Consider the following 17245-nt stretch of genomic DNA (forward strand, 5'->3'; position numbering starts at 1 on the left):
TTTCATATCCTTGTCTGGAGAGCAAAATACTGTACTACTACAAACAAAAAAAACCCCACGTCTCAAATGGTGCCTGTATATTCCTCAGATACAAGGCTTCAGGAAGGAAACAGATTTCCTCATCCTGTTAGTGTTCATAAACTGCCAAGATATCAGCCAGATGAACTCTTCCCACACTGAGGGGCTACAGTCGCTTTTTATGTTATTAAGCAATAAACCAGTGAATTCACTGCACAATTAAAACCATTAGGTTGACACACGAAAATACTAAAACTGTTCCTCCTCTAAGCAGGAGAAAATACTCCTTTGCACACAAAATACCAAAGCACTGGGTTACTATTGTTCAGCTGCTGAAAGGTGAGGCACTTATCAAACAGCATTCAAGCAGCTTTTCCCTTCCCTCAAACTGGAAATATTTACTGCCATTACTGAAGTACGCTCTTCATCTGGCTCACAAAGGGACCAAACTCTTCATTCCTACCTGAGGCATGAAAACAAGATGGTCACATACAAACTAAACCCCATGGGAGAATAATTCTTCAGCTGCAGAACAAAAATTGCTGCATCTTGAATGTACCTAATTTTACTTGAAGTGTACCTAAAAGTTGAACATTACCCCAGAAGCATCCTTGGGATATCAAACTGTAGTTCTGAGTTTGCAAAGCTTATCAACAAACTAACAAAGAAAACATAGCAGACTAAAAAGCTAAAATTTCAAATGAACTCTGATGCAACTCCTACAGAGCAGGATAGCTTTATTACAATCACAACTACTTATACCACTGATGCTAGTCATTACTTAAAATGCCATGAAAAATATCTTTAACACTCTAAAATTATTTTTGTAATTTTCCTAATATTTTCATTAGTTGGTAATCATTAAGATGGACTGATCTGCAGTTAAATCCAGCTGTAAAGAACATTTCGCTAACCAAGAGGATGTCTACATAAATATTTATACACTTAGCCAAGTTTTAATTTTTACAAGCTATTATATTAGAAAATACTGACTTGCTTTTTTTTTTTAATATATTTCATTGTCTCAAATAGCTTTTAGATTGAAAAGGAAATAAATTAAAATGTAAAAAAGCATTTTTTGCTATTTAAATATAAATGCATTCAGAATGCAAGTATTTAAGAAATTTTTTTAGCTATTTAAAATATATCATGTTTTGCAGTTAAATGCTTTTTTTCAAGCAAAGGAGAATATTTTATGTAATTACTTAATAAAACTAACTGTATCAGACTTTTTGGACATCAGATCCTTCAAGATTTTAATATTTATAGATGCTAGTCTCTTTTGCCTAGCTTTTTATTCCCAAACTAGAATAGGAAAAAAGTTTGTTGATTTTTTTTTCAGTTTCCAGCACACCTGTCATTTAAACTGAAAAAAATACTGTTTGCACCTGCAGAAGAGCTTCCAGTTGCCAAACGTTATTTTATTACCTCCACAGAGCCTAATTCCAGGTGCTTATCCTGAAAGTTCTATAGTTCTGTGGTTTAATTATCTTCAAATCTTTGGCAGAATTAACTTAATATACAATACATTAAGTCAGGGTCTTACTGTAGGTTGTAATTATTTCACATTTAGTTTTATATTGTATTGTAATTTCTTCTTAAAGTGTTTCTTGATCATGATCAGTGATCAGCAAAGCTTAAAAGGAAAGATTACAATGCAACAGTAAAAGTATTATTCATCCTGTGAAGCACAATGCAAACAGTCAAAATTAATGAGGATGCTCTTTTGTTCTCTCTCTTTTAAGGCTGTAGTAAAATTAGTATTAGGCATATCTGTTTCTAATGAGAAACACTAATAAGAAAGCAAATCTTTTTTCTTAAAAGAAAGCTTAAATACATAAGGAAGCTTAATGTGGTTCAGAGTTAACACAAAAAGACACTCTTCCTACCAGCATTCCTACTCAACTGCAGAATTATCTGTTTGATATTAAGTACAGGGCTTCCAAATTTCCCAGTTTCATTTTCCCCTGTAGAAAGAAAAATGCTCCTTGTTTTATGCACTAAATCAAACAAAATGTAAAGGCTGCATACAAGTTATTTTAGAATGAAATGTCAGTATTTAATTATAAATACATTGTTCATGTGTTGTTTATTATTGGCATTACAACAGCAGACGGAGGCTTCCATCAAAGTGTCAGGGTCCACTGCTATACATGCTATTTATAGAGCTAATAATATACAAAGTCCTCTTCCTGCCTATTTATGAGAGAGGAAGCAGCACTATCTACTTTTTAGATGCAAAGCCTATGTACAAAAAGAGAGAGTTTGAGCGTATATGGAGAGCTAAAGCACAAAGAAAACTAAACAGAATATTTAAAACATCTGATTTTTATATTATTTATTTTTTCTATTTTAATATTATTATTTTATATTTTTATTATTTAAAATAATAAACCATCATCACCTATGCATAATAAAGTTTAAGAAATCAGAAGAGTGACAAGACTTGATGGAACCAGAGTGCAATTCAGAACACTAACTTGGGGAATCTGCTTCTAGAATATAGTTGGACATTTTTCACCAGAAGTTCCAATCCTAGGACAGAATTGCTAGATATTGGCTATTTAAAAAAAAATACAGTCTTCTTACCACAGTACAGTAGTTCAATGTACATATGTTCTTCTCATTAAATTGTTTTATAACTTTGATGGAATGTAATGATGACCATGCTAAAAGAGATTGTGTTTTTCATGTTCAGTCATAAAATTCTTCAGGTAATAATCACCACACAATGTTCTTTTATGCTAGTTGCACTGAATTACAAAGCACAGTCTTTGGAGCACACAAGCAAAATTTTATCTTTAAATGCAGACAGAAGTCAAGGACAATACACTCCCAATTTTTATTATGCTCCCTTTTCACGCTTACTGAAAAGAGCTGCAGAAAAGGTTTATCATTCTCATTATCCAGTGATTTTAGCAGTAAGAAAAGACTTTCTTCTCTAACATTCAAAATGTTACAGGATTAAGATTTACATTTGACAAGTTATGTTAATGAAGATATTGTAGTCTTGTCAATTTATCAAACATATTTGATATTTCTGTATTCCCTAACATATATTTGAATTTCAAGTTCACAAGGCACTGTACGTTTAAGTAATTAGCCTGGGCCTCTTCTGCCTCCATCTCAACCAATGTGGAAAACAAAGTTGTGGCAATTATTTTCATTTAAGCCTAATTTTAATTAGATAGTACTTCATATTGTAAGAGAATATTGACCACAAGTAGCTTTCTCCAGATGGATCATGTCTGATGCCACTCTTTATTCTAAACAATTAGGCTTTTATTATGACATCTTATTATTGGAAAATTAACATTGGAAATGAAAACACAGAAAAAAAAAAAACACTCTCCCTAATGTATCTTGCTGTTTTCAGAGTCTCTGCCCCTATGTCATTGCTATGAACAAGAGCAGCCTTTCTTTGGCAGTTAACATTACTACAGGGCCATGCACAGCTCTGAAATATAAGCTATTAAGTCGCTGTGCTCAGTAAACACTTGAATGCGCAAAGTTTTAGGATGACTGTTGAAAAGAAAGCTGTTAAAACAGCATCCAAAAGCTAACATTAGGTCCAAAACCACACAGCAATTTGTGGCCAGTCTTAATGCAGAATATATTCCTATCTTCCCACATACGTCTTGGGACTTCTCCCAATAAACCGTAAAAGCAACTGCTGAGCTCTGGCATGCACATCCCTTATTTCACAGGCTTTAAACAGGCTTTAACTGTAGCAGCACCACACAACTTCGCCCACTTGGGATTCAGACCTCAAGGTTTACAATTGTGATAGATCTTAAAACAGATTTCCTGTCTACCATTCCCATTCTCCCAGCGAGGTTAATTTGCAGCATAATGTCCCTCAGTCTCTGGAGAATTTTACAAGAGTAGGGTTTTTATTGAACACTCCTTTAGTCTTTTTAGTACAGAGCCCTCTGACATGGTCCTCTTTGTCTGAATTCCTGAAAGAAAACATTTGTAGTCCAAAGACTCTGAAACATTTGTTTGAAAAAGCGCTGCTTCTGTCCTCACGTTCAGCTCTTAATACTGCTGTCCATATACAGGAGCAGTTAGCAGCTGACAGATGAATTCCTCATGCAAGTCCTGTCTTGAATTTTTCTTCCTTTTCCCTTTCTCTGCCTAGTCTCAAGAAATCCATCTTTGTATGCAAGGGTAAAGAAACTAGAAACAGAAAGAGAGATCTGGGAACATCACAAGTTTCAAGTTTGTTTAGGAATTATGACAAAAGGTGACAAAATAGATGCAGAATTCAGGAATAAGTGACACATGCACAGTGTTATAGACATTTCTGCAAACTTTTTGCCTTTTTTCCTGGAACATCAATAAAAAGTTTATTTCTAGAAATACCTTTCCACATCTCTGATGCAACGTGCGGAGCCATAGGTGCAACCATGATGCAAAGTGTAGCCAAAGCATCTTCAAATTCCACGCTGTGGAGAATAAGAGGCTGAGAAGCTTGCTAAATTAAAAGATAGAAGGAAAAGAAAATCAATTGTTAATATAAATATTCTAGGGTGAGGGGAGAAAGTAGTTTAATTAAGAAGAAAAATCAATGTCTATGCTTAGGACAGCATAATTTCATAATAAGTTAGAAATCTACGAAAAGTTGTGAAGAATTAAAATTGCAACTCTTGGTCACAGAGTGCTCTCCCACTAATCCCAAAGAGGCCGATGCCAACCCTTGGGGATCTGCTCTGGTATGGGAGTCTGAACACAGACCCACATGGACAACTGTAGCCCTGAAAAACATTTTGTATGCTGCCGCTTCTCTAAGTGTAATCTTAGATAAAATCAGTGCTACTTGAGAAGAGGTGAAGCGCTTGTATAAAAGAGACTAACTATGCTGAATGCAGCATGGTTTTTGTTGGGACAAGGATTAGTTGTACGGGATCCTAGAGTGGCTTAAGTAAAGCTGAATTTAGTGACCAAGTGAGGTTTTAGAGCTGAAGGAAGGTTTGGGAATGAAAAGTGTAGCACAGCCTTTTACAGTTTGGTGTTCAGACTGCTTTACTATCTCGTATTCAGATTCTGTGTTTATTTTGCAATTTGCCCCTCTAATGAAACAGCACAGAAAAACGTCAATACACGTCAGCTTATGAGTTATTTGGTGGGAGCAAGCCTATTGTTCCTGCCTAACAAGGGGACAACTGCTGTTGCTTACAGCTCGTTGGACAGGGTTGAAGGGCTCCACTTTATCAGGGAGTCATGGTGGCTTCTCGGAGGAGGAGAATTGTGCTTTCTGCACCCACTCGAAGGGATATTGGTGTTCAGGTCACAGGCTGTGAGAAATGTCATACCTTTTCCCTGGTAGCTGGGAGCAATCCTGAGGATGGCTGTGTGAGGCACGAGCAGGTTGATGACCTGCTAAACTGGGTGGCGCAGCTCCAGGATGAAGTGTTGGAGCTCAGGGAGGAGGTAAGTAGGTTAAGAAAAATTAGGAAAAGCGAAAGAGAAATTGACAACTTCCATAATCTGGTTGTGGCAGAGCTGAAAGAAGTGGAGAGGTTAGAGGGGATCAGGGAATGTGAGGAATCAGGGGACAGGGGGCAATGGCACAGGTCCCTGCTCGGAGTGGCAAGCGTAACTGCCTGGCAATTCCCCCACCTCCCCAGCTGTCCTTGCGTAACAGGTACAGTGCTCTGCAAGGGGAACGGGATAACAGTGAGGATATGATGATTCTCCCTGCTTGAGGTGTCACCAAAGCCTAGTCAGACTGCCGTCGGCATTAAAACCTCATCCGTAAGGGATAAAAGACGGGTCATTGTCATTGGTGACTCACTGCTTAAGGGAACAGAAGGCCCAATATGCAGACCAGACCCACTGCACAGGGAGGTCTGTTGCCTCCCAGGGGTCAGAGTTAAAGATGTAAGGAAGAAGCTTCCTTCCCTAGTACGGCCCTCAGACTATTACCCCCTTTTGTTGTTTCAGGTAGGCAGTAAGGAATTAGTAAGAACCACTCCAAGGACAATGAAGAAGGACTTCAGAGCCTTGGGGCACCTGGCCAAGGGATCAGGAGCACAGGTTGTGTTCTGCTCTATCCTTCCAGCTGTGGGCAATGATGAGGGATTAGGCAGGAAGTACCAACATATTAATACCTGGCTCTGAGCCTGGTGTGTCCAGCAGGGGTTTGGGTTTTTTTGACAGTGGCTGGATCTGCAAGAGGCCAGGTCTGTTAGAAAGGCATGGTAATAGCCTGTCCCACAGAGGGAGAAGAGTTTTGGGAAGGGAATTGGCAGGGCTCATAGAGCTTTAAACTAGGTACGAAAGGGAGTGGGGGTGAAATCAGGATCACTGGAAGGGAGATGGAATGCAGTACGCCAGTGCTTGTGGGGGAGGAATGCACTAGCAAGATCGCGCAGTCTTGTGAATTAGTAAGGGATCAAGGTGTCATGACAGGTTGCAGACAAAGCACAGGGGTTGTTGAGGGGTTGGTTACTGTGGAAACATCTGAGCATCATCAGGGGGCTCCAGGTACCTTATCAGGGACCCAACTCAAATGCCTCTATATGAATGCCTGCAGCTTGGGCAATAAACAAGAGGAGCTGGAGATGCTTGTGAGCCTGCAGCGCTATGACCTGATCAGCATCACAGAGACATGGTGGAATGACTCCTGCGATTGGTGTGTTGAACTAGAGGGGTATAAACTGTTCAGGAAGGACAGGCAGGGGAGACAAGGAGGGGGTGTTGCCCTCTATGTCAACAAACAGCTAGAATGCATGGAGCTCCACCTGGCAAGTGATGACGATAGAACCGAGTGCCTGTGGGCCAGGGTGAAAGGAAGGGTAGGAGACTTTACAGTGGGAGTCTGCTACAGACCACCCAATCAGGAAGACCAAGTGGATGAGGCCCTACATAGGCAGATAGGAGTTGCTGCTCATTCACAAGCCCTGGTCCTCATGGGGTTTTTTAACCACCCTGACATCAGTTGGAAAAACAACACAGCGGGGAACAAGCAATCCAGGGGATTCCTGGAATGCATTAATGATAACTTCCTTATCCAAGTGATAGAGGAACCAACGAGGAGAGGTGCCATGTTAGACCTCGTTTTTGTCAATAGGGAAGGGCTGGTAGGTAATGTTGAACTCATGGGTAGCCTTGGCTGCAGTGACCATGAGATGGTGGAGTTTGAGATCCTAAGGGCAGCTAAGAGGGCGAAGCTCAGCAACCTTGAAACCCTCGATTTCAGAAGAGCTGACTTTTGCTGCTTCACGAACCTCCTTGGTAGTGTGCCATGGGATAAAGCCCTGGAAGGACTGGGAGCCCAAGATTGCTGGTTGACTTTCAAGGATCATCTCCAAGTTCAAAGGCACTGCATCCCTAAAAGGAAGAAATCAGGCAAAAACACCAGGAGACCTATATGGATAAACAAAGAACTCCTGGCTAAAATCAAATACAAAAGGGGATTACACAAAGCATGGAAGCAGGGACTGGTAACCTGGGATGATTACAAGGAAGTTGCTCGTGTACTCAGAGACCAGGTTAGAAAAGCTAAGGCCCTGACAGAGTCAAATCTGGCCAGCGATATTAGAAATAACAGAAAAGGATTTTATAGGTATGTGAGAGAAAAAAGAAAAACGAGAGAGAATGTGGGGCCCCTCCGGAAAGATACGGGTGACCTGGTTGCTGAGGACACGGAGAAGGCTGAAATATTCAACAACTTTTTTGCCTCAGTCTTCACTGGCAACCACTCGAACCACACCACCCAAATCACAGAGGATGCTGGCTGGGTCTGGGAGAGTGAAGAACTACCCAGGGTAGGAGTAGATCAGGTCCAGGAACACCCAGAGAACCTGAAGGTGCACAAGTCCATGGGACCTGATGAGATACATCCACGTGTCCTGAAGGAACTGGTGGCTGAAGTTCCTAGGCCACTATCCCTCATATTTGAGAGGTCCTGGCAGTCTGGTGAGGTTCCTACAGATTGGAAAAGGGCAAACATAACCCCCATCTTTAAAAAAGAGACCAAGGACAACCCGGGAAACTACAGATCAGTCAGCCTTACCTCTGTGCCAGGTAAAATCATGGAACAGATTCTCCTGGAGCTGTACTAAGGCATATAAAAAATAACCAAGTGGTTGGTGACAGCCAACATGGCTTCACTAGGGGCAGGTCGAGCCTGACTAATTTAGTGGCCTTCTACAACAAAGCTACAGCGCTGGTTGACGTGGGTAAAGCAACAGATGTCGTTTTCCTGGACTTGTGCAAGGCGTTTGACACTGTCCCACATGACATCCTTGTCTCTAAAATGGTGAGACACAGATTTGACAGATGGACCACTCGGTGGATAAAGAACTGTCTGGATGGTCGCACTCAAAGAGTTGTGGCCAATGGTGCGATGTCTACATGGAGACCAGTGTCAAGCGGTGTCCCTCAGGGGTCTGTTCTGGGTTCCAGTGCTGTTCAACATCTTTGTCAGCGACATGGATGACAGCATTGAGTGCATCCTCAGTAAGTTTGCCGATGACACCAAGTTGTGTGGTGCCGTGGATTCACTTGAGGGAAGAGATGCCATCCAGAGGGACCTTGATAGGCTTGAGAATTGGGCCAGTGCAAACTGCATGAGCTTCAACAAGTCAAAATGCAAGGTCCTTCACCTGGGTCGGGCCAATCCTAGGCACAAATACAAACTGGGCACAGAGTGGGTTGAGAGTAGCCCTGGAGAGAAGGATTTGGGGGTGTTTATAGATGAGAAGCTCAACATGAGCCGGCAGTGCGCTCATGCGGCCCAGAAGGCCAACCGCATCCTGGGATGTATCAAGAGAAGCGTGGTCAGCAGGTCAAGAGAGGTGATTCTCCCCCTCTACTCTGCTCTTGTGAGACCCCACCTTGAATACTGTGTCCAGTTCTGGTGTCCCCACCATAAGAGAGACATAGATCTGTTGGAGCGTGTTCAGAGGAGGGCCACAAAGATGATCCAGGGGCTGGAGCACCTCTGCTACGAGGACAGGTTGCGTGAGCTGGGATTGTTCAGCCTTGAAAAGAGAAGGGGGGACGGACGGACCTAATAGCTGCCTTCCAATACCTGAAGGGAACTTACAGGAAGGCTGGGGAGGGATTTTTTACAACAGTGTCCACTGATAGGACAAGGGGAAATGGGTTTAAGTTCAAGGAGAACAGATTTAGATTAAATCTTAGGAAGAAATTCTTCAGTACGAGGGTGGTAAGACTTCGGAATAAATTGCCCAGAGAAGTTGTGGATGCCCCCTCTCTGGTGGTGTTCAAGGCCAGGTTGGACGGAGCCTTGAGTAGCCTGATCTAGTTGAGAGGCGTCCCTGCCCATGATAGAGAGGTTGGATTAGATGATCTCTAAGGTCCCTTCCAGCCTATGCCATTCTATGATTCTATGAATACACGTCAGCTTATGAGAGTTATTTGGTGGGTGTGATGAAAAGTCATTCCAGTCTACTAGAAAATTGCCCAAACCCAGTGATTTGTTTGACACAGACCACAAATATTGTCAGATGACATCTTCTTGTCACTGATACTGATGAGGTCAGTGCAAACTAGATTTGAGTTAAGTTTTAGTAACTACTACCTGTTTTTTACACTTAATCTTCGCCCACCTCCCCACTTTCTCCTTTCAAATAGGACCAGAAGTGTCAGCACTTGTTCTTGAAAGATACTGCACTGACTTCTTTGGTCAAGAAATACGTCAGTGTTCGAACATCTGGCTGTCTGCAGGACACTGATTTTTATTTATGTATTTTTTTAACATTCACTTATCACCAGCCACCAGCCCAATGCATATGAATCACTGAGCTGGAGATGAAGAATCATTGTGTCACCTTCCCAACACCACACAGTATGCCAGACTTCAGTTATCTCACTACAGCACTTGCACACGCCCCGCTTAGCTTTTTGTTGAGCTCCTTGGCTTTGCCAATAATCTTCTTGTAATCCATAAGTTATAAAACAATATTTCAGAAAAGAAGTTGAGAAATCCAAATTTTTATTTGATTTCTAGTCTAGATCAGGTTACCATTATATGCCCAAAGGATTGCTTAATTAGATTTAAGAGTAGTAACAAAATAATGATAGTAGTTTATTTTATTTGATCTATCATCACTGGCTGATAAACAATATAATCTAAATAAAACATGCTAAAGATTTAAGTTATTTTGGTTTAAAAAGGGGAGTTTGCAAACTCTATTACTAGCAGACAGTTCAGTGTTGAAAGTTGTCTCTGAGGAATGTAAGATTAAGTGTGATTTTCCTTGCAAAGAATAACACTTTTCTTTAAATCAGAATGTTTGGTAATTCCATAAAGGACTACTATATCTAAATACCTATGCGACATAGTTAAAAGCAAAAGAGAACAGAGTTAAACAAAGTGTATCCTTTAGAAATTACAGGAAGCAGACATAAACGTCAGGATCTAGTGGCTCTAATACCATCAAGCTCCTCCTGCAAAACTGTATTTCAGGATTACAGGAATACTGGAATGTGGTGCTTTTGGACTGAATAATTCAAATTGGCTCTCACCTTAGTAGCAATGTTTGTGACAGTAAATGACTTATGGAAAGCTGGACCTAGAGTTCAGGCAGCTCCTGCTTTGTATAAAGGCTTACAGAAAGAGGCTCTGAGAGAAAAATACCTTAATTAATATCACATACTTACATGGAGTATGTTAGTGAGGCTCATCAATCGGGAAATGGCTGCATTGAACAAATGATCCTTTGTGAAGTAGTCTGTTACCTGTATTAAAAAAAAGGTCTATCACTAATTACTTCAAATTCTCAAACATGGAATATTGGGTTTTTAAATTAAAAAGAATTATTGATAATCAATTTTAATTTGTGAAATATGGCCCTCTTACCTCTTACATGAAAATCACTTTGGCATGCAAACACATCATATGTGCAATCGGATGTGTGTATGGGAAAATAATCATAAAAATTCAGTTGACTAGCTTCCCCTCTGTTTCAGGATTTTAAAAGCTTCAATCAATATCACGAGAACTGTGTATTCGTAATCACCCTCTATTTAATAAAATATCTTTCCTTTGCCCCTACAAGAGGCCTTCGTACTTGTAAATCCAGTTTTGCTGGTGAAAGCTTGTCTACAGATTGCAAGATTATAATTCTAAAGTCTGTTAAAAGATCTGGAAGGTCCCTCACCACATAATCAGAAAAGGTTTTTATCCGTAGAAAAATATTTTAAGTTAATTTTGCAGGTATTTATGTCTTCTTCTGAATCTTGGATGATTGGATTGACGCTAATCACAGTATGAGACAACACATAAGAAGAGATGACAATCATTTCAGTATTTTTTTTTTAGGATATGCTAATATAGTTTCACCAACAGCTTTTTTTCATTCTATATGAAACAGCAGGCATTATAATGAGGTGTTAGGCAAACAGATCAAAAGCTTTTGTTAGGGATAACTGGCATAACTCACCTATAGCTTTGCTATTGGAAGTGGAGTTACTTGAAATGCAGACTGGTAAAATATTAATGCCATATCATTTCATCCCTTAAATGAGGCACACGGCAGAGAAATTTTGCCAATCCAAATCTTAGTACTTTGCAAAAAAGTTCTGTCCCATCGAATTTGCAGGTAAATAAAATTACTTATACAGAGAATAATTCATTTAGAAATTATGAGCTACTCATCTGGAGAAAAAGCTTTTGGCTCTGTAAGTCAAGCATACAGTTTTAGCATGAACAGCAACTTATTTAGTCATTTACAAACTATGTAAGTGTTTCTTTTAACCTCAGAAATCACCAGATTCTTCTGCTCCCAGATCTTTCTGGCTTCAGCCTTCTCTTTCTTATTCAGAAGCTCAGGATTGGGCATGGTTCCTGAAGTCCTTGCTTCAATAATTTTGGTTACAAGTGCCCAGAGGCGTGTCTGCCATCTCTGAACACCTGGCATAGCATCAGCTGAGATTAATGAAAGATTGCAGAAACAAATTTCAGTTACAAAAAATGAATCCAAAACTTCAAAGAAAAGCAGAAAGGAAACTGAACACTAGAGTTAAACATTTTTTTTTTAAAACTGTATTTTAAATGAAAAATGTCAATGCAATTAAAAATTCCTTTACAGATAATGCTGGGTTGCTTTAATAGAAAGAAATCTATAAGATAAAACAAAAAGTATATTTCTGCAATGACTTTAAAACATACATACAGCAAGAATATTTGCTAAACCTGTAAAATAATGCAATGTTATGTCAATGTTAGAATGCTCATCTCGTGTTTTTATGACTTAATAAAACAGTTCTACATGCTCTCATTTTTCAGACTCACGGAAGAATACAAACATACATATATACAAGAATACAAACATCCATACACACATGTATGGGTACATTTTTTTTAAATCAAGAAGTTTCTTCTAAAATTTTATTTTAGCTTTCTTAAAAAAATGTTTAACCACTAAGCTCTAGTATACTTTGCAAGTAAGATTTTGTACCCATGATTCTCACGCTAATTTAATTAGTCCACTTTCAAGATGCAAAAATACAGCAAAAAGATTGTGCATCACTGAATTAGCTGCTTCAGAGTGAATTATGTACCTGTGTACTGTTAGGGACGCAGCAGTTAAAGCTTGATTCCAAGTGGTTGGGTTTTTAAAGAGATCTTTTTATATGCCTAGCTCTGTACTGTTGTGATTAAATGGTGACAGAAAGCCAACTGAGAAAAGTCATAAAGCCCACTGCTTGAGTACATACAATAGTGCAAGAATATATAAATGAACATATATGAATGTAAAGGATGACAGACACCAACTGAAATAATGCTTAGTGCAGGCTCAACTAAGAAGCAAGAAGCTAACACAAGAAAGAACAAAGTACACTTTTTTAAACCAAGCATGGAGTGTTTTATTAAAGCCTTATGCAACTAGAGGGCTAGATTTGAACGCATGCATAAGACTACATTAAAATGTATGAACCACAGTAGATAAAAAAATGAAGACCTGTCAGTATGACAAATTGCATGATGGCAGTAAATAAGTGCGTAGGAGGGTAAATCTTAACTTACTCAAGAAATAAGCTCATACAAATGTAATGCGTGTACAAATATTAGTTACTAGAAACTGATTATCTTCTAATGAGATTCTTCTAAGTATTTCATAGTCCATCTTACAAAAGCCATTGCATACATGTGCAAATAAATGGAAATAACAGAATATTGCAAAGTTTTATCTGTAATCTGATACAATTTTAAAAAACAGCTTATAATGAAGAAAATAATCTTAAAATAATCATTTTCAGTCAATCAATTGTACCTAATAAAAAATAAGAGAATGAGGTCTAAGTTTGCAGAAGAAAATACCACTTAAGAAGTACTTTTCATATATGCTTTTAGCTAGTAAGAGGCAAGCTGCTTGCAATAATGTGGCAAGCCTGCCTCTTGATGACAGCTTTGTGACCTCCTCTCTGTTAAAAGGAACAAACAACATACTTTTTTGATTCAATTTTTCCAAAACTTGGACATTAAGAACTGTATTAATTTTGTGTTTGAAGTATAACACACTAGAAAAAAATCCCAAACAGAAACAATCCAACTTACTTTTAGCATCCCACAAAATATCTTGTTCTGGAGGAGCAGCAAACAGAATGTAAAGGCGTAAGGTGTCAATGCCATACTCCTTCACTAATTCTTCAGGGTCTATTCCATTGTGCTTAGATTTACTCATTTTTTCCCAAGCGACTTGGAGCCTCTCACCAGTTTTTAAGTGAACTGGTTCAGTTCCTAAATATTAAGACATACGCAAAATATTAAAACAATTTTTGCTCATTTGTGACAGCACTTAATTTTGTTCCCTGAGCACATGAAAAACAACTATTTCTAGTGGGGTTTTTAGGTTTCTGAACAGCTTAAAGAGGAAAAATGCCCATTGTAAACACCCTCTTCCCTCCCAAGTTTTTCCTACTTCAATGTTTTAACACAAGTAATATCCTGATGCTTCCATTACATCATGACAGAAGGTCTCCTTCTACCATTCGGAAGCTGTATCTGGCACTCATCTATGTGCTACCTTGAAAGTCCCTGAGATTTAAGCATTGTTATAATCATGACACTTAAAACCTTCTAGATAGGTGTATTGACTTGCTACAATTCTGGCCTGTGCTTAGCTTTTACAAACACCAGATTTATAGGTTTCAATAAGTAAGTCATCCTGACAAGAACGCGCCTTCTGTTGCATGAATTTAGAGATGGAAAGGGGCATTTACACTGATAAAGGTGCAACTGAGCAAAACCACCTGCTACAGAAGCACCCTAGCTTTTCTGGAAGAAAACAGGATAGCAGACAGTGGTAAACATAAGAGGATTGGTTGGCTGGTTTGTTTTTTAACTGACTTACGGGGTTTGTATGCAGGAGAAAAAACAGTGAAAACAAGGTTGCACGAGAGGAGTGCTTAAGGGAGGCAAATATGATCAAACCAGTCTTGTTGCTACAGCTCCTCAAGCCAGAACTTGCTGCTCCAGCTTATGCAGTGAAAGCATTGGACAGAACTTGAGAAACAGCGCTTTTTCCTATAGATGCTTTACATTCCTCATACCTACTGAATACACCAACACCTGTGTTAGCTTAACCATGATGTTTTCGTAGGTTGTCTGTTTGCTGGGACTACTAGCTCCATTCAGCAAGCTGCCAAGCAGTGCCTTCACAAAACTGACTTCTGATCTTTTGGACTATGCTGGAGCCAAAATAATACCATAGCACTGTTTCTGTGTTTGGACACAATTAAAAGCTGCTGGATTAGTAGGGTCTCTGTGCACTCAACAGTGCATATGAATCCAAAACTTAAATAAGTCGTTCTCCAGTTTAAATATGACAAGGATTAATTTTCTCTTCCAAATTTTCCCAGCACTGCGACTTGCACACCAAAGCAGGCCCTGACTTTCTGGATGCACCTATGTTGATTTTGCCATGCAGGCTCTCTTACCAGTGAGATCAACCTCCTCCCTCTTCAAACACTGGCCTGTTGTTGTTAGTCTGAATGTCTGATTCTTGATAAGACCTTGAACCAAGAGCTTATGGAAAGGCTCCCTAGGGATGGAAGGAAAAAGAAGCTTGTTTGTTGAAAAGAGTAATCAAAAGCATACTTTGTGATAAGCCTGAGGTGTTGAGCAAATCACGCACAATTATTTAATGAAACAAGAATTTCAAGTCGACTATACATAAATGATTGTCACCTTAGACAGAGTACTTTGTGCATTTATTCATGGTGGCTGGCTGGCAAATTTAAGTATTTATTTGTATTCTGCACACATTCTTGCATCCTGATTCAGTATTCAGTTATTCTAACGTCACTTTTCAAATTAGCATATGGATAATACACCAACGTTTCTTGGCCAACAGTGCAATTTCACTAACTTCAAGCTAAATCCCCATGTATACAAGTGTTCAAGTACCTGGCATCACTGTCTTACAAATATTTAGCGCTAGCTTCTCTCTGAGGACTACAGTATTTGAACAAATCAAAATCCCACTGCTCATTTCTTTCTGTCAACGGAGATAATAGTTTCTACAACATAAGCACTTGCATGCCTTGTCCCTTTGTAGAACTAGCCATGAAGACCTAGCTGTACGAAAAAAGTACACCAGAAAAATGGCAATGCTGGAAAGTTCATATATCAGTTTGGACACTGACAAGGATCACTTTTTTTAGCATCTTGAACACTAAAACTTTACTTTTCTAGCAAAATTTACATCAGGAAGAGTAAACTCTCATCTCAGATGAGTGCACTCAGCAAGAAATAAACTCTAAGTAAAACACTACTCTGGTTGACAGATACGTTATTGTGGCCACCTCCTTTAATGATCTTGCACTTCTCATTCATTGAGTCAGATGTCTGTCATGGTTTACACCGAAAAAAGACAACAAAATTAATCTCCAGAGGTTTTGGTCCCCACTCAATAGGCCAGGAAAGTAAGGCAGTCCTAAAAGCAACCCCAAGAACAGAAAGGGCCAGGCAGGAGGTATGAAGCCAGACCCAGAAGGCATATACAGTCTGGGAAGTCTTCTCATGGGATCCTCCAACACAAAGTCATTGGTGACCATCATTTTGGAGGACGTGCTAATCAGCGCTGGTTACTACTGACTTGCATCTCCTAATGCTCACGTGTGTGCTCAACATTATGCAGTCTGAATCCTCCACACTTTCACCTAACAAAGCTCCACCTATCTACCAAAACAACTTATGTAAAAATGATGCACTACTCATATTTTCATTTTTATCAAAAAGCTAGAATAAATCCATCTAAAGAAGAAATACTAAAACCAGACTTCCCCATTTTACTTCACATGTACAAAAAATACTTTCAAGGAGTTAATTTAGTATTTTACATTAGGAAATATAAATTATATGACAATTTATCTTATTATTTAAAACAGTAATTTGTTTAATAACCTAGTTAAAGCATTATTAAATTATATAACAATTATATTTTAACTGTATTTAAAACAGATATCATCCAAGTACTAGTCTTTGAACGCTTTTGATGACTCTGAAGTAAGGAGACATTTGAAAGAAAAGCCTAAAACTGGGAGAGAAAAAGTGACAGGCTTCATACTTTATCTTCAACATATTTATGTTTGAACACGAGTTTCCTTCCTTGCATATTTTGTATACTTCTAGATATTGTGCAAATACTGGCACATAATGGTGTATCATTCAGTCACCAAGCAGCAGTAGTCTCTACCATGCCACCTGGTTTTATCAACAACCTTAAGTAAGAGGAGCAATTGAAGCATCTCTATAAATATTTTCTAGACAATATTTCGCAGATCACCTGAAAAATCCTGTTGTTTAGACATAAAGGAATTTAAGGAGATGAGAACTGAAGTCTAATTTAGACAGTACAAGAAACCGTATTTTAAGAATAAGAGACCATAATTATCTAAAAATCTCAAATAATTATCTTGAATTATCCAAGTGAATTAGAAGATGAAAATTGGGAACAAACCCCTTGTAATCCTGTCATCAACAAACGGTGGAAAAACACTTCAGAAGATAACTGTTCAGGGTAAGTTTCTTCTACAAACTAAAGACATTACACCAAGGAAAAAGAAGAAGAATTTTTCTCCCTATCATTCAGTACTTCAGTCTAAGATCTCAAACAGTTATTAAAAGAGCTACACTTGCTGCTATCTAAAATAAAAGCTAATGAGGTAGCCAGAACATCCAAATCAGATAGGGCTCTCCACTGGAAGTGATTTTTCAAGGAACACTTATTTTTAATGACAAGGAACA

The 17245-nt window shown here is 38.9% G+C and overlaps 1 protein-coding gene across 2 annotated transcripts in view; it reads right to left on the minus strand.

The window, feature by feature from the left end:
• LARS2 (leucyl-tRNA synthetase 2, mitochondrial) overlaps positions 1–17245 on the minus strand; it is a 94029-nt gene that overhangs the window by 11265 nt on the left and 65519 nt on the right. For both annotated transcript variants that reach the window (XM_086614405.1, XM_086614406.1), the window contains 5 exons: positions 14935–15038; positions 13553–13735; positions 11751–11920; positions 10654–10731; positions 4384–4495 (listed from right to left, as the gene is read on the minus strand). In XM_086614405.1, the coding sequence (XP_086470531.1) occupies positions 4384–4495; positions 10654–10731; positions 11751–11920; positions 13553–13735; positions 14935–15038 (647 nt within the window). The remainder of the gene's footprint in view (positions 1–4383; positions 4496–10653; positions 10732–11750; positions 11921–13552; positions 13736–14934; positions 15039–17245) is intronic.

This window comes from Tauraco erythrolophus, chromosome 7, assembly GCF_009769465.1.
Source record: "Tauraco erythrolophus isolate bTauEry1 chromosome 7, bTauEry1.pri, whole genome shotgun sequence".
Taxonomy (NCBI): Eukaryota; Metazoa; Chordata; class Aves; order Musophagiformes; family Musophagidae; genus Tauraco; species Tauraco erythrolophus.